At 38.7% G+C, this 18,136-nt stretch overlaps 1 protein-coding gene across 3 annotated transcripts in view; it reads left to right on the top strand.

The window, feature by feature from the left end:
* The first annotated feature begins 257 nt into the window (after nt 1-257).
* Nucleotides 258-18,136, top strand: part of IGF1 (insulin like growth factor 1) — an 84,229-nt gene continuing 66,350 nt past the window's right edge. Inside the window, exons 1-2 of one of the 3 annotated variants that reach the window (XM_012772679.3) lie at nt 258-579; nt 5,124-5,280. In XM_012772679.3, the coding sequence (XP_012628133.1) occupies nt 517-579; nt 5,124-5,280 (220 nt within the window). In that variant the 5' untranslated portion in view covers nt 258-516. Of the gene's footprint in view, nt 580-763; nt 800-2,345; nt 2,413-5,123; nt 5,281-18,136 lie in introns of those variants that run through there. The other 2 variants (XM_076007073.1, XM_012772680.3) reach the window with 2 other exon arrangements.

Genomic DNA, 18,136 nt, shown 5'->3' on the forward strand with positions numbered 1-18,136 from the left:
CTTCCCGGTAAGGTGTATTAGCAGACATGTGTGTCTTTATGCCCAGTAGAAAGTTAATCAGGGAACAGATCCTTATTTTCTATGGCAGCATAAGTATTTTAATGTCTCCTAACCCTGTCACTAACACACATTCTTTTAAGGGAAAAAAATGCTTCTGTGCTCTAGTTTTAAAATGCAAAGGTATGATGTTATTTGTCACCATGCCCAAAAAAGTCCTTAGTCGATAACTTTGCCAGAAGAGGGAGAGAGAGAGAAGGCAAATGTTCCCCCAGCTGTTTCCTGTCTACAGTGTCTGTGTTTTGTAGATAAATGTGAGGATTTTCTCTAAATCCCTCTTCTGTTTGCTAAATCTCACTGTCACTGCTAAATTCAGAGCAGATAGAGCCTGCGCAATGGAATAAAGTCCTCAAAATTGAAATGTGACATTGCTCTCAACATCTCCCATCTCTCTGGATTTCATTCTGCTTCATTATTCCTGCTAACCAATTCATTTCCAGACTTTGTACTTCAGAAGCAATGGGGAAAATCAGCAGTCTTCCAACCCAATTATTTAAGTGCTGCTTTTGTGATTTCTTGAAGGTAAATATTTCTTACTCTTTGAAGTCATTGGGGAATTTTATTTAAATTGTTTACTGTTTGCTTCTGCCTAGAACTGTTATTCACTTTAAAATTTTTCATTGTTTCAGAACTGGGAGTTATTTATAAATTGCTGAATATGCAATTCTGTGAGATCTGAAAAAATATCTGGGGAGATGGATGCATTTGCACAGATATCTGTATGAGTAGAAACTATTGCAAGGTACTTATGCTAAATCCTCCACTTCTGCAGGGCTTCCGTGGTGTTATTATAGAAGATTCCTTTAAATCCTGTCTATAGCTGAGGGATATAGAGCATGGATATGAACTTTGGGATTTTTTTTCTTTTGCAGGTGCAGATGTTTTATTTTTAAGACCATGTTCATGTGTATGCATATGTGTGTGTATGTGTATGTGTGTGTGTGTGTGTGTGTGTGTGTGTGTAACTTGTCCGGATTTTATTTATAAGGCATGCTACATACAAAGAGTTACATTTTAGATGATATTAAAGCTTTTAAATATGATCCTTGGAGCTAAGGTCCCGGAACTCTACGCTTATGCCCAGAGAGTTAGAGTGAAGTTTAATTTGTTCTTCCGAAAAAGAACTCCTTGACAATTCTTGCTGACCTTGCATATTAGTATAATTTAAACAAATGTGTACTGTATATGGAAAGCAGAAACTTTCTAGCAGCTGTTTGCCCAACTTTTCTCTTCTGAAGAGGACTTTCATGAGTGAAGTTTGAACTTAGGGTTTTGTGTTGTAAAACTCTGATTTTATACTCAGTGTTGTAAAGTCTCTTTAGGTAAATCTGACTGCTGTTGTCAATGCACCAACTTCTCGTTTCTGATCACTGGCCATAGTTCTAGTTTCCATTCTCAGCAGAATTATATCCTTCAAGACTTGTGTTTTTTTTTCAATTTGCACGCACTTTTAAGCCCTGTCACTGGCTCCACGGATGCAACTGCCTGAGGGCTCAATTCATAAAACGCCTCTGCCACTTAGTGCAGCATTCATTCGCTGCTTTCAATCACTGCACCACTAGGACTTTTCTTAGTCAAGTAAGTGGCTTAGGAGTTAAGGATATCCCCTTGCCAGGCACCTGATTCTGCTGTTTCTGAGATGCCCACACATGCTAGCCACCTTGCTTTAAAAGGGATGAAGTCAATATGCATATGTACTATGTGGTCTGGCAGCTGGGGTTTTTGTCTCCCTACTTAGATGATCATAAAAGAGGCTGTAGAATATTATCCCTGAATCAATTACAAGTTTAGAAAATTGTCTCCAAATTCACTTTTCATGCTGTGTATGTATGCTGAACATTTCAGAAGTGGAGCTAGTAATAAGTTGTTACTTTCGCCTGGCTTGAAGCAGGAAGTGGTTTGAGGGAGCTGCATGGTCTTTTGAACTTAATTCAGTGAGCAAAGGTGTCCTGCCTAGGGGCAGAACTATCAAGCCGGTTGTACTCTGAGTCTCAAGGTATTTCCAAGGGAGTGAGGGTGGGGGAAGGGAGAAAGAGAGCCCACTGGAGCTTGGGTCACTATTCTGGGTGGCTACAATAGGCACACTATGGATATTGGTGGCTTGATTGGGGGGGAAAGATTGATTTAAATCCCAGCCGTGCAATTTGTTCATTGTTTGAATGGACAAAAGGCAGTTTACCCAGGCTCATAGAATACCTGCCTGGGTGTCCAAATGTAACTAGATGCTTTCACAAACCCCACCCACAAAGCAGCACATGTTTTTAAGTCCTCAGTTTTCTATCCACATCAGCCTCATAATACCCACCCTGACCTGCTGTAAAAGACCTGGAACAAACAAAAATGATTACACCTACAGTGAGTATTTTCTTATGACTCTTGCCCTCAAATTTTACTGGGCATTTTCATTGTAGTCCAGACATCTGGAATCAATTGATATTCCATTTATTTAAGATAAATAAGAAAAGTCTTTTAAAATTGGGATTTGTGAATGATTTTTAAGGAAAAGTGTTATGAATCTTTTTTCTTTTTTCTCTTCTCTTTCTGATTCTTCCTTCTTTTCTCTCTATCATATCTTTCCTTTCTCTCTATTCATTTCTTTTGTTTTTGGCAAAATAAAAGGCCAAGGAAATGATGAACATATGGGGCCACTTGTTTTACACTTTTAACTCCTCAGCAAGTTCATTATTGTTTTCTTTTTTGGGGAACATAATGTGATAAATTCTGTGGTTCTCTGTGGGTGTACTGGACTGTTCCTTAAACTAAAGGAAAATGCACTAGAGGTTCTATCTTGTCCTAGAACTATAAGTACTGATATTTATCTGACATACAACTCAGAAAAGAAACAAAGAAAGGAAGGAAGGAAAAAGAGAAAGAAAAAGAAAAATCTATTAAAAATCTATTAAAAAATCTTAAGTTCTTACATGCTAGAGATTAATATGTATTGCTGGACTTAAATGTGTTATACCAGAAATAGCTATTAAAAATATAGTTTTGACATCTAATGAAGTTCTAAATTCACTAGGGCTATAATTTGAGTATCCTACCCCCATCTCCCCCGGATTTCACAAAAACTGAAGAATTTGATGGCATCTACAGTGGCAGGTGCTTAGTCTTCAGCAATACTATAAACTCAACAAAGAAGGCAGGGGTGGAGAAATAGGATTGTTGAATAGTATATATTTTCTAGGACTAGCGCATTGCCAGAGTGTGGGGATATAGTCTATAACATCAATTATGGGTTTATTCTTTTGAAAAGGGCCATGAAGTCCACTTGGGTTGGATTTATTGATAACCATTGGAAATATTAAAGGGGAAAATCCCCCATTACTTCTTTAACTAAGAAAAATGAGGACTGGATGATAACTTGCTGCTAGCAGTCCCAGTATCTTTGGCTATGTGGGCGTGGAGGGTTTCCATGCAGAGGTCCTCTTGAGAAAACATAAAAAATGTTCAGCTGAGCTTTTACCTCTCCTATTTTATGTCCATTATTTATGATGATTTGCAAATAGAGGGCGCTTTTTCATCTTCAACTGTTTTACAAGCATTAACTAAATATTTATGTTGTGTTAACGAGAGTCAGGGGTTTGGAGGTTTTTTTGTGGGCTTTTCCCCCCCAATTGCTGGGCTGAAGATCTGGACACAAAACTGGAAATCTTAATTAGAAGGATGGAGGAAACTTCTGCCACTGATGCAGAACCATTAAGTTGAGAGTTCATGGAGGGCAAGGAGGGTGGTCAGAAAATAACGGAGTCTGTTTCTCCAAAAGTGATGAGGTTGAATGGACCTGCCACTACTGTGAAGTTCAAAAGAGCCTCTTTTTATAACTTCCAGTGTAACTTCCGAGACCATTTTAATAGGGTCCCTCACCTAACATCCTGCTGGTGGCGCTTCCAATGCTGTTGAACGATGCAGCTGAAAGAGGTGAAGCTACTCATCTTGGGAGGCTGCCTGGAAGAAACCACATCTTTGTGCCACGAGTGGCAATATGGAAAAATTTAATGATCACCTTAGCGCTGTTTCTACTACTTAGAGGACGGTGACTTGAGCCACAGGAATCCTGCTTTGGCAAGGCTGTCATTTGGCTGTCTGTCATGACTAAGTCATGCCAATCAGGGGTCCCTCGGTATATTTTGCTATAAAATGGATACAGTGACACATAAGTCCCTCCAGTCCAGGAGATGAAGTCAGAATTCCTGTGACTATTTAAAAAAAAGGCTTTTGTAGGTTTTGAGTCCAGTGTACAAGGAAGGGACTCTACACATATGTGTTAATTTGATACTGGATTAGAGGCAAGGGGCTTTAGAATGCAGAAGTAGTATCTACTTAGCATGAGCCAATTTCATTCCTAAATTCTCACATTTTTCCTGTATCTGTTTTTATTTTCTTTCATTTGTGGTTGTGTTAACTGCTGATATACCCCAGGTAAGAAATCTCTCTCTCTTTTTCTCTCTCTCTCTCCCCCTAAATGAAAGGAAAAAAAAAAACCTCTAACAGTATATAGTATTTTAACAGTCTTTTTGTTTGGCCACAGTAAATTCTTTTTAGTCAGTAGGCAGGAAATGATGTTCTGGTTAATTTAATATTCTGGTCAATAATGAACACATATGCCATCTGTGGATTGCCAGTTTTTAGAGAATTTAAATTAACAAAACTTATTTGGCCCCAAATCTGTACTTAGCACAGTTTAACCTTTGATAATTCAAAAGTGTCACCTGGATCTCCGAGTGGTGTGGGATCTCGCTATAACAATAGCATCCTTCATATACACGGTAAATGTCTCTAGATATTTTATCTTAATTGAAATAGGAACCCATAAAGAAGGGCTTCAGGGTGGATTTCTCTAAGGGTCCACAGCATCAAGGGGATTAAACACAGGTTGTTTGATGCCAAGATATGCTCAGCCCGCTACCCCCACTGGTCTCTCGTGCACTTCGTTGCACTTCTGTGCCAGGCAGTTCTGGTGAATGACGGTAATGGAATACTGGGAGTAAATGCACCCCATCCCGTCCCCTCTCCCCTTGCAAGGACCAAGGAGGAAGGCTGACCCTCTTCTGTTTCTCCGGCAGGTAAAGATGCACATCACATCCTCCTCGCATCTCCTCTACCTGGCCCTGTGCTTACTCACCTTCACCAGCTCCGCCGCAGCTGGACCCGAGACGCTGTGCGGGGCTGAGCTGGTGGATGCTCTTCAGTTCGTGTGTGGAGACAGGGGCTTTTATTTCAGTAAGTAGCCCTCCCTCTCACTGCGCTGCTAAAGTCTGAAGTATATGGCTCTGTGGATTTACAACCGCAGGGAGTGTGTGAATAACTGAATGGCTGCCCGAGGCTGGCAGCCGTCCTAGGCCTCCGAGATTCCTCACCTTAAAGTAAGCATAGTGTTTCAGTGGGGCTTTGGCAGGTTTTGCAGATTTAGGATGGAATTTTCCTCCTTAACAGTTTGCCTTTAACTACTTCCTGCTGAGCCTCCCTTCAACTATTATGATCTACCCTCACTATTCTAGTCCTTTCAATGAAAGGATGGTACAAAATGACCCTGGAGTATTGAGGTTTTTGTTTTCAAGACCTATGAGTGCACATGTAAACATATGGAACACATGAAAGGCAGTTTTAAGTGCTATATATTTTGGAATAAAATAGTAAGGACTCTTCAGTCATGTGGGCTTGGGAAAAGAATTAAGGGAATACATCCCAGATGTCCCCATGCAATATGAAATCACCATGAACAGACAGACAGAAGGTGAACTTCACTCAAAGGCATGTCTGGAAATACACAGGCTCTTTCTAAATGCAAACTAAAATGCTGTACTAATTTGCCCTCTATGCAAATTGACCTTGATTTTTTTGTTGTTATTGTTCTTTTTTGGCATAACTCTTGTCTGGGACTCTCTAGTGATATTTCCATCTGGAAAAGGGTCTCTGACAAGTGCAGGATCACCTATCTCATAAGTAGGTCTCAGGTGATTAGAAAGTCAACAGTCAATAAGAAGTAGATAGCCAAGTCAAGGTTTGCAAATGATAAACCAAATAAAATCAATGGTACCTAAGGGAATTAATCACTTAAAGAATCTATGTCACATGCACTTATCTTACTGTATGTTACAGGACAGTGAAAGATTTAAAGCCAGATGCTCATTCTGTATAATTCTTTGGAATTTTAGAGAGTTCCAGGAAACTGAGTATGAATCATTCTTAAAGATTCATATCACTCAAGTGTAGACAGCTTACCTCAGTTACCCACTAAGCTCTGAATAGCTCCTGTGATGACTCACACATTTGAAATCTCTCTCATCTTCTTCCCAAATGTCAGCCTCTCTCTAGGCAGATAGTATGTGTGTGTGTCTGTGTGTGTGTGAGTCTATTAGTGTATGACTGGGGGTGGGGGGTCCATGTCCAGTATGGAGATGAGTAGGGGAGATGGGAAGGAAGAGGTTTGGGGATGGGGGGGGGGTCTGGTGACCTGCACTTACAGTGGATTTGGCAACAAATAGTTTTAAAATCACTAATGACAGAAAATCAGAAGTGCTTTCTACTATTTGAATAGTCAGATTCCCACTCTGCTTTCAGCTGGTGCTTTAATTGAGTAAATTCATTTTTAATTGAGTAAATTCATATTTTTATGGCACTACATCAATTCTATCCAGTTCTCTGTTGCAAGGCAGAGGAATGAGCACATTGGGTGGGTGCTTTTCCAATAGCAGACTTGTTTTACCTTTAAAACCTCCTGTGGACAGTAACTGTGTGACACCACATGACCCAACAGTGGGTTGTAATTATTCTATAATTTGCTGCTACTGATCCACATTTTTAAAAAATGAAAAAGTGGTTCTCACTTATTATGCCCAAGAGGATTTTTTTTGCCTTGATAATCCATTTGTGCAATTTCCTTTGATCCAGTTCACTAGGTAATTGCCAAGCCTACAAGTGTCCTCTGTAATGTGCCAGGTTAAATTGTGATGTTCAACATGACATGCTTCAGGATTTCCAGGCACTGTGCGTAGAAACGGGATCCTTCTATGCCTGTGATGTTTGCATTAGATGATGAAAAATAAGGTAGAAAGAATGATTTTGGTCCTAAGTAGCTGTATGATACTTATATATGTTCATGCAGACACTTAAGAGTATTGGACAACTATGATAGAAACCTATTTCAAGGCACTGAAATGGTTCTTTTATTCTGTTTCTACAACAATAAAATTTTAGCAAATTTTTAAAAATTCCATTTAATAACTTGAAGGGGGAAAGTTATATAGATAGCAACTCTTGATGTGTAGGGCATGATTTTAGGCAGAAATGGTTTCATAAATCATATATTACTTTCAATACTATTGAGAGTATGTTTCGTATATTCTGCCTTATATTAAATAGAATTCCATGACCTATGTTAATCATAAGTCTGACATAGACACTTATGCACAAAAGTACTCTTGTTAACTTTCTAGTCAACTGGGCAATATTCTTTACTCAAAAGACATTAAGCCATTTAAATTATTTTCATTTATTTCACAACACAGATGGAATATCTGTTATATGTAAGACACTGTACTAGGCATGAAAGGGATACCTAGAAATGAATGAGAGATTGACCTTGCCTTCAAGGAGCTCACAGTTGAGTTGAGTGGTTAAAAATATATATATACACGTAAGTATTATCAAGAGTCATAAGAGAAAAATAACCATGGAGAATAGATTATATCCTTTATGCTTTTCCTGAATATATTGTTTAATTTGTGGCAAATTACCAGGTTCTACCCTCCCATGAATAATGCCCTCTTAATATGCTCCTTGATGCCAAAGGACATGTTTATTTACTTTGAATCCTAGTGTTTAGCTTAGTGGTTGATATAGTAGCTGCTCATATTTGATTGTTGAACTGACAAGACTGAATTGAATTGAATCCAATCGAATTGAACAGAATTACTCGTTTGGAATCTTAGTTTTGACTAAGAACCATGAAGAATTAGTGTTGTCAAGTACTGTGGATAATACTTCTTGCCTCATGTTTACCCAGTTATTTGATAAAGCTTTTTCTTACTTTCAACTAAATATAATACATACTAACAATGACTTAGAGGCTGCATTTTGTTTATCCCAAGCTACATTGATGATCTGTTTTGTGTCTGAGCCAATTATTATTATAGGCATTAATGCTGTCAACAAAGTTTATTGGGTTTCTTTTCTGTCCCCTGAGATTTGCTGTGTATGAAGAAGTCAGCTCTAACCATTTAATGTCTTTGAAATACTTGTTAGAGGGAAGCATTCTTCCCCACCTCATATCCCCTGTCAGTTGGCTCTTATTATTGTTTTTACCCTCATTTTCAAAGGTTTAGTGTGGCTGTGCCTTTTATTTTAAGCTTCTTTAAATCCATTTTGGAACTATAGATTTTTTGTTGTTGTTGTTAATAGTGGAAAGTGGTTTCTGATCTTAGTTTGACTCTCAAACATCTAAAATAAAATTGCCTCCCTATCTATCTCTTCTTTTGTCAATACAGAATATTTAACAAACAAAGTTTTTTTTAACCCTATTAGAACTGTTCCAAATGAAAATTTTTGTAATGTTTATTTTGTGTAGCTTGACCCAATGTTGTGAATGAGCTCCTATTTCCCTTCCAGCCCAAATGCCACTAGAGCACAGTGGAAGCAACCTTCTATATTATCTGTCTCATGAATATCTTCCCAGCATAAGTGGAAGAGTTCAAGTATAATTAATGCAGCTTCCTCAGACATTTTATGAAATAAAAGATCCAATGAAGAGCTAATTACTGATTCTTCCCTATACATCAGAGTAAGAGAGTTTATCAACCAGCCTTCTGCTCTTATTGTCCTGTGAGAAAAATGGTGGCATAGTGGAGGTGAAAGCACATCAGGGGAAAAAGCTAGCTATTATAACCTAATTTTGCATGAAACACAGCAAGAGGAAAAGAGCTTCAAGTGAAATAGGAGAAGTTAAGCTTGCCATAGATATAATTTTTGACAATCATGGTGATTAACCATTTTAACATGCCGTTATGGGCTTGTGGAATTTCTCTCCTTGGAGATACTTAAAAAATTGACAGACAACCAACCATCTTGGATGGTTTCAATTAAGAGCAACCAAAAGAAAAAGTTTCTGGGGTCTTTTTTAGTTTTAAGAGTCTATAAACAGTCCCTTAAATAAACTGTATATGCTTTACCTTGGCGGTCTGGGAAAAAGGAGAAGTAAATCAATTAGAAAAGAAAGTTGGATACCCTTTCAGCTATTCCAGATTTATAGCTTTTGTAAAACATACTCCCAATGTATAGTTATTAAGAACAGGTCTGGATAAACAAATGGCATTCTTCATGTGTTAAAATGTGCTGTTTTGTAAAAGAGTTTAAGTGAAACTTTGCAATTAACTTTCATTGTTATTGATTGCAACAACCTTCCTAGATCTAGGTTATTATTATTAACTTAAGCTTCTTTCCTTTGATATATAATTCTCAGAAAACTGCTCCTAGACCTGTCATTCATTAGCTGTATGACTGTGGCAGACATTTAAACTTCTTGGGCTGAAATGTCCTTGTCTATAAAACAAGGGGATTTTGTTAAAGTAAATGACCTCTTCTAACTTTAACAGACTCATAGTCTAGGTTATAATTAACAAGGCTTTGGTGCTATTGAAGAAAGGAGAACCTTGGACTTAAGTAGTGACCAAAGAACATTCAGTCTCCTTTATCTTATTTACATAGTTTCTGTCAGTCCCCAAAGATAGGAGATTCTACCCACTGAAAGAAAGAGGAGCCAGCTTCTCTGTTTTGTTTTGTTTTAAGCTGGATTTCAACCCCTCAAGGATGGATAGAAACTCAGATATGACCAAATACATGCAGGTCATTTGTACCAAAGGAGCCAAAGGAGCACATGCCTCTTGAAAACAGACTACCACTCTTCTTTGCTAGGAATGGCCAGCTGACAGTTCTCATCTTTACATTTTCTCACTCTCTTGGCTGTGAGGACAAGTGAGTAGGTTTGTTCTTAGCTATCCTAAAAAAAGGAGGATAAATTTCAGGAGACAAATAAGAATATATAGGTTTCTAAACCTTCACCAAAAGCCTTTCCCCAACCTATTGATATTGACTTTTCAATTAAAGAAGAGAGTGCACAATTTGGGGCATTCAAAGACACACTTACCTGCCATTAGCACTGTTTTGAGTGCGGCTGGAGTTGAGCTGTGCCGCTTGCATTCCTCTGCTGGATTCTCCTTAGACCACCAGCCATGCATTTGTGTGACAGCTAGTCAAAGTTAGGTCATAGTCACTAGTTGTGGAAATGCTTTTCTCTTTGAAACTAACTGGTACATGCGGGGTCTGATCTTATGACCCTGGCATCATTAGTATCACTAAGCTAATAGTCCACAGATATTGTTAAAAAATAAAAATGCAATGAGTTTTTATATTGACTCCAAATGCTTGCTACTTACTTTTTAAATATGCCCAGGAGGACCAGTCTGTGCAAACAAGGGACCACTAAGAAATTTATGGTTTCTGTGCAAAATTAGAAAATAATTTATATTTTTCTGACACATTAAAGCTCTTCAATACCATCTCCTTCCTGATGCAGAATTATAAGCAAGAAAGAGAAGGGTTCAAGATGAGGCACATGGCCTCTATTGCCAAGCCTGCAAGGTTTGAACCCCGGCTCTGCAACTTATTTGGTGGGTGGCCTTGAGCAAGTTCCTTAAACTCTTTGTTAATCAATTTTCTCATCTATAAAATGGAATGCCTGCCTTATAGAGTCAGTGTAAGGCTTAAATTAGTTAATATACTTAATTATGTTAACTTAGAAAATGCCTGACACATAGTAAGCATCTTACACTTGTTAGCTACTACACTTACTTATTCTCTTCTGAGATCAGTTACAGAATCTATTGCAAAGGTTGAGGTATCTAAACAGCCCAATTAATTGTACACTCGTGTTCTCTTCTTGGAGGCAGCTGATAAAACCTGTTATGTAACAGCAGTAACAATTAGGTGGTAGTATTAGTAACAGTAATAAGAAGACTGTCTTACGTTTGTCTAGTATATTTACTTTTTTCTAAATCCAGTTGTATTGGCTCTTTCACTTTATCTCTTTACCCCAGGCTTGGTGGGCAAGGATTATTGCTTCACTGGACAAATGAATGTGAGACACAGAGATTTTGTGACTTATCTCACTGGATGGGTCCAGAACCAAAGCCAAGCTCTCTTGTCTCCAAGAAGTGTGTTCATTTGGTCATTTGCATTGTTTAAAGGCCCAAAGTGTTGTAGCACAGAGAGATGCTTCCAAAATCCCAATTCTCTTCTGAGGGATAAAGAGCAGGAATCCTGGGGTGACTCAGTTTATTTAGAACACATTCTTGAAAGGAGGTATGAGAGGGATAGCCATGTAATGACCCTACATTTTACTTCTGGAAAAATTGAGGAAATACTAGTAGAATTTCTTGAGGGTGCACCTAGAAAGACATCTTTGATTAGAGGCTGCTTCTGTACAAGAGGATCCACAGGCTGTATTCTTGGATCCCACTCAGAAAGAATATTGCAGCTCACCTGTGAATACCAGGATTTGCAATATGATCTGGGTGATCTGGGAGAGCCTCTCTGGCCAACTTCAAGTGGTCTTCCTCTGCCAGCAAACCTCAACTGCTTTATTTCTGGCAGCTATTAGTTTCATTGATTTTTTTTCTCAAAGGCCTACTAAAGAAAGGATGTTTAGTTGGACCAGGATTTTTCTTGGGGTGCTATGAGAGTGGTGGTAAAGGGGAGGTGGTCACAAGACACCAAAATCCAGAGAGTGAGCCAGGCAGGAAGAAATGTCCCCAACCTAACCATATACGGAGCTGTGGGAGCAGCCATGCAAAACTTCCACAGTGCAGTTATCACCCAACCAGTTGTTTGAAGACCATCGATATTGGAATGCCTTTATCTTCAGTGGCTTGTAGGGTATACATTTTGGATTCCAGAGGGAGTTTTGGCATTTTGCAAATTCAATGGGCCTCCTAATACCTTGTCCAGACACCATGTGCCGTGCCAGCATTGTTCAGGGCTGCCATTAGAGCCCACTTCATCTCTCTAGCAGCCTTCCTTCTGATTTCACCAGCTGCACCAAAGATTAAGGCACAGTGAAATGGACACAAGTTCTCTCCCAAGGAGATTTCTATTTGTTCTCAATAACAGGCTACAAAGACTTTGCTCTTTTCTTCAGCCAGACATCTTTGACAACCCATGGTGGCAAAAAATTGTTTTTGCCCTGAGCTGCTGCCCTGGCAGAATTCCATTCTATACCTCTCCATGAAAGATCAGCGAGCTCTTACATCCCAAATAATTACTTTTGGTTGCTTGGGAAGATCAAACCCTCAGGCCTTATTAGCTGTTGGACTAAGGAGATGACAACACAGCATTTTGTTTGTCTTTATCTATACGTGAGATCATGTTTAAAACATAGCAAAGAGGTGTTATTTGACATGCAATTCCCTAACTGCAGTAAGTTGTATGCCTATTTAATGCATTGTTTAGTCTCACATTGGCTAAAGCCACTTAAAGAAGCACTTGGCAAGCTCTGGCTTTTCATTCTTGGCATAGCTGCCCCTCTTACTTTTTCACTGAACCTTAAATACCAAGAAAAACCCTTCACTTACTTTACATCTGGCATATTGCTTTATGCAATTGGCCAGAACGTTTGCAGGTGGCCCTCTGCATTTGTCCTAAGGTAATTAATGGCTTTGCAATATTTGATCAGCAGCAATACAGACACAAAGAGAAATTGTGCAACTAGCAAAGACCACACACTCTTTTAAATTAAAACCTTTCGCATTAAATGCTCAGGCATTCTGAAGGGATAAGGGTTTCCATGCCAAAAGGAAAAAAACAAACAACAACAACAAAAAACTATGCTGAAACCCCTGGGAAGATACCCAAGAACCTGATTATTGATTAAGTATATATCTCTCTAACAGCTCCCTCTTAAGACTCCCTGATTGTTCAAAGAAAATAAAATTGAAGATTGCTACAAGCTTGGAAGCTCTTGGAAAATAATCTAGTCAGCACTAAGCCTGAAACCCAGAGAGAAATGACATGTCCAAGGTCATATAACTACTTAGTGGCAGAAGTAGAAGATACTCTTGATTCTATTTTCTGATCCCAATGCAATATTCCTCCATTTAGCAGCAACCAACCATGCCTGTTCAAATTTACCTGGTAAGTTAAATGAGCAGGAGAAGCCTCCAGTGAAGTTGATTACATGAACATAGATCTTCATGGTTCCTTCATTCCAATAAACTCACCTGAGATTAGGTTAATACTTTTGTTCACTTGCTGCAGAAACTTGTACAAACAAAAAACAAAACTGATTCCCTGCCTGTCTCCCATATGGTACACAAACCCTTCAGATGAATTTTGGACATTCCAAGTCCACTTAAGGTCATAATTTAGACTATTATTGTATATTATATTATTCTGATGCTTTGGTCACTCTCTCCAATGTCAACTTTGGTAGAACTGCTTTGGAATGACTTAGCAAAGCTGTGCTCCTGGAAAATCTGAAACAATCTGACCAGTTGTTGGATCAGCTTTTTTTTTTTTTTTTTTTTTTCTGGGAGATTTCTCTGCCGGTTTTAGGCCAAAAGAAATTTACACCTGATTTTTTTGCAGACTTCCAAGCAAATACGCTATGAATCTCTTCTGATTTTCTTCTTTCATCTGTGGTCTTTATGAGGTACTAAAAGGCTGTTTGAGGGGCCTTTTTAAACTTTGAAAATTTGTCAGACATAGAAGCAATTCAGTGAATATTGCTGGGAAGATGGTACTACCTCTATGCCATTTACTCTGATGAAATGAGTCTTTCATCAGACACAAGTGATTTAGAAAGTCTGTGCTGAGCCAACCCGCATGCAGCCAGTTCCTGATTATCTGTGAAACTGGGGAAAGGAGCACAAGAGCTAGACTTGTGAATTAAATGGGATTTGAAGACACTATAGATTTCTCTTCTCCCTCCTCACTCAGCCTACCTCCAACCGCTTTATGAGACCAAGTGACCTGTTTTTACAACCTAGTGCATTCTCACACTCCCCACTCAATTTTTCCCAGCAGTGCCATCGACAACAAGGTTTTTTGACCTCAGCACTATTGACATTTTAGGCCAGATAATTTTCTCCTGGGGGAGGGGCTGTCCTGTGCATGATAGGATATCTGGCAACATACTTTGTCTCTACCCACTAGATGCCAGTAGTCCCTTCCTCCCAGTCGTGACAATCAAAAATGTCTCCAGACATTGCCAAATGTCCCCTGGGGAGCAACATCACTCCCAATTGAGAACTACTGAACTAGACAAGTCCCTAGAAGAGAAGCATCTCAGAGAGGTGGGCAAACCATGAGTGAAAGTAATACACCAACCGTCAGTCACTGGTTAATCAGGAGTCTATGGTCCATTGCCCAGAGCAAACAATGGGAAGAGTCATTGTGGTTTTGAAAGCTTTCTCTGAAAATTGAAAGTTCTTCCTATAGGCTATTTAAAAGGCATTTGCAGACCTTCCCTTTTGCCTTATAGTGGTGGAACTCATTTATTTTAGCGAAAGAAGTAAGGGCAGGCCGAAATGGTCCAGAGCAGACCTGTGTGCTTGTAACCACATGGAGGAAATGAAAAAGAAATTGATCATCTTTGACCTCAGCATTTGTGGCTGTTCCCTTCTTAGTCACATAATAAATAAACTCTCAATTCCTCACAAGTAAAAAAGCCTGATTTAAAGGGAATGGCCACAATTTTTCTCCTTTCTTATGACTTTCCTATCTGAGCATTATCACAGTCATTCAATTGCCCAGAAACAGTCAGAAGTTCTGCATGTGGGCCTCACCCAGCTCCCCTAATTGAACAGCCCTGTGACCTTGGAGAAGTCACTTAATGTCCTTGAGCCTTACATTCCTCATCATAGGAGGGGAATAAAAATATTGTACCTCAGAGCTGTTCTGAGGCTCAACTGTAGAAGGGCTTTGGAAACTTAGAGGGCTATCCAAATGTGTCACTCTTAATGGGTGGAATTCAATGCTTTTTGCCTTATCTCCCTAGCAGTAATCTACAATTAGTTCAATGATTTGACTTCTGCCAAACTTGATGCAATAATTTTAATCTATAAAAAAATAAATTGGCAGTATAACTTCTCAACCTTATTAATAAAAAAGAAAAGCATGTTGGTATCTCCTGTTCACCTATCACTTCACATTTATACCACCCAAGAGTTAATTAATGGGTCTTCAGAATGCTCATTCAGTATCACTTTTTATTTCCTCTCATTGGAAGAAGCAGAAAGGAGATGGAGCCTATCATTTTACCACACTGAGCTTGCATAGAGAGTTTGTTCCCCACGAGATGGTTAGGTAGGCAATAAGGTATCACATACAGGCAAAAGATTTCTGTTCTCCCAAGTCAGCTATTGGTGATTTCTGCTTAGCCTCAAAAAGCAGTGTTCAGCAGAGGGAATGTACTCACTAATCAGAAAAGTATCTTTGTACTCTCAAGTTGCACATCTAAACTGCTTCCTTATCACAAGCTGACATAGGAGAACTGAATGTTTTTGTTTGAGCATGGCTTCGACGAAATCAAAGCTGTGAGTTTTATCACCATATGGACCAGTGACCATGTGGTTCTTCTTATCCTAAATACCTCACATCCAGTGGCTCCCAGAGACCCAACATTTGATGTGGTAATGACACTTTCGAACCACACAATCAAATACTGGTTACTGTTGCTACTGGGAATTTTCATTCTCTCTATTTTAGTTTGAGCTCTTTCAGAAAAACACAGACTAAGTTTAAGAGGTGTTTTCTTTTTTCTCTCCTGCACAGCATCCAGTGTGGGGTACTTAATACAACTCCTTGATTTAATATTAAAAAAGTCATTCCAAAGCTATTTCCTTCTTCCAGTCCCCAGAATATATCCCATGAATTTCAATTTGTTACTGCTGTCATTGTGAACCTGAGATTAAAGGAATAGAATTAAAAAGTTAACAAGTCTACTCGAGATGTCACCTCTTGGAACCCCTTCACTGCTGCCATACTGAAAGGCCCCAGCTCGAGAGTCAGCTAATTCTAGTCAACAGGGAATTTTCAAAACCTACTAGATCTTCACAGATAAGTTCCACCCATGGAAGTAGTTTTGAGAAGAGAACCTCTCCTCAATTCCTCTCTCTTATTCTACCTTAGTTATTTAAAAGGAACAGTGGTAGGCAAGAGAAGGCATGCAACAAATGGCACATCCTGGCAAATCCTGAGGTATGTGCAACAGCTAGAGCAGCAGCCCTCAGAGAACTCTACAAGTGGTTTCTATTTGCCAAAGCAGAATCAAATAATTGGAGAGCTAGGAAGAACCATATAGAGCAATCTAGTCCAGTGCTCTCACTTCCCAGATGAGGGAATAAAGGTCCAGAAAACACATGATGTGCATGAGGTCGCAAAGCACACTGGTGAGAAAGCCAGGACTACAATTCAACCACATCATGCTCAGGCCAGAGCTCTTTGCACTGCTGGACTCTTTAAACTTAAACTTGATAAACTCATGTGAAGGTAGTCCTCATAACTATAGTCCATAATACTCAGAGTGAACTGCTATGACATATTCTTTTGGTGTAACACATCAGAATAGTCATTGAAAATTCAAGCTCTTAACCATTCATAAAAACTTTTTTTTTCTATTTCTACCACCCATTTAACAACATCATCAAGTCTCTTTATCCCAAATCTGATCAATCCTACTATGAATCTTCATCAACCCTAGTAGTGTGATGGATTGGAGGCTTAAAAAAAAAAAGTAAAATGCTTATTTTTTTGGAGCTAATTTTAATTTGAAGTCATGTCATCTGGTTGACCAGTTTATGTATTTTGTATTGCTTATTAACTCAGGAGCTACCTAAAACAAAAGGTATTGTCGATGTGTTGTCTCTGTCTCCACACATTCCTGACTTGCTAGTCTTCCATGAAGGTCTTCCATGAAGAAGCTTAAATTTTCCTACATAGTTTGAGTTTTATGTTTCTTTCCATTAAAGTTTCCAGCCGTTCATAGACATATTTAGTTTGGCAGAAGGTAGTGGTGACTCATGGAATGAAGAAATTTGAAGGCAAAGCTACTGAAAATGGATCTAATTTCTTTTTGGGGTAATTTGGGAGCGAGCGATTGATAATTTGTCTAATTTTTCCTGGTTTCATCAGCTGCCACACTGCCAAATATATGTTCCATATGGATGCTTTGTTATTCCTCAGACATATAACAAATTTCAGCTGCAACTATATCTAATATGGTCAAAGGGTAAGACTATTGTTGGCTCATTTTCTCATTGTTTTTGGCTGGACACCCTCAATCAATGGCTATTGAGTGAAAAAACAGGATCATATTGAAATCATTTTCAGCATGTTCCTTCCTATGGATCTAACCGTTTCACTGTGAGTTTGTCAAGCACAGCAAATGTTCCCTATTAAATGGATGACTGTGTTTTCAGCATAGATGCAACTGCCAGTTAATTGCATTCACCTTATAATTCCACTCTCTCAATTTGGTGTAGAGATGTTTTTGGCACCCCAAAGATTTCTATATATATATATTTTATTTTATTTTATTTTATTTTTTGCTGATCCTTGCCTCCTAGTATGGAACAGATATTTGGGGATACATTCTGAGAAGATCAATGACACACATACAATAGGCATCATTTCAGGCTTTCCTTAAATTAGAAAGTCTGTGGGCCCTGAGTCATATGAATCATAAGACTTGTGAAAGGTATTAGTGCCACAAATCTGGCTGGCATTTCTGTATATTATTAGTGCTTTGCATGCTATTATGGAGGTCTCTGGCCAGATAAGTCAGAGGGAGGGTTCAGTAATATTGTACAAAAGCACTGTGATGTAAAAGCTGAAGACACAGAAAGACTTACTTCGGGTTGGTTCTGATGTAGACACTGGCCACTTAGTTTCTTAAAGCTATTCAGTAGTGAATGGTTTCAATCGAGATAAATGATTTTGATGTTCCTCACACATAACAAACAATAGCAATAATAAAGAACGGAGAAATCTATCTTTTAGAAGAAACCAGATTTGATTGATGGCTATG

This window comes from Microcebus murinus, chromosome 10, assembly GCF_040939455.1.
Source record: "Microcebus murinus isolate Inina chromosome 10, M.murinus_Inina_mat1.0, whole genome shotgun sequence".
Classification (NCBI taxonomy): domain Eukaryota; kingdom Metazoa; phylum Chordata; class Mammalia; order Primates; family Cheirogaleidae; genus Microcebus; species Microcebus murinus.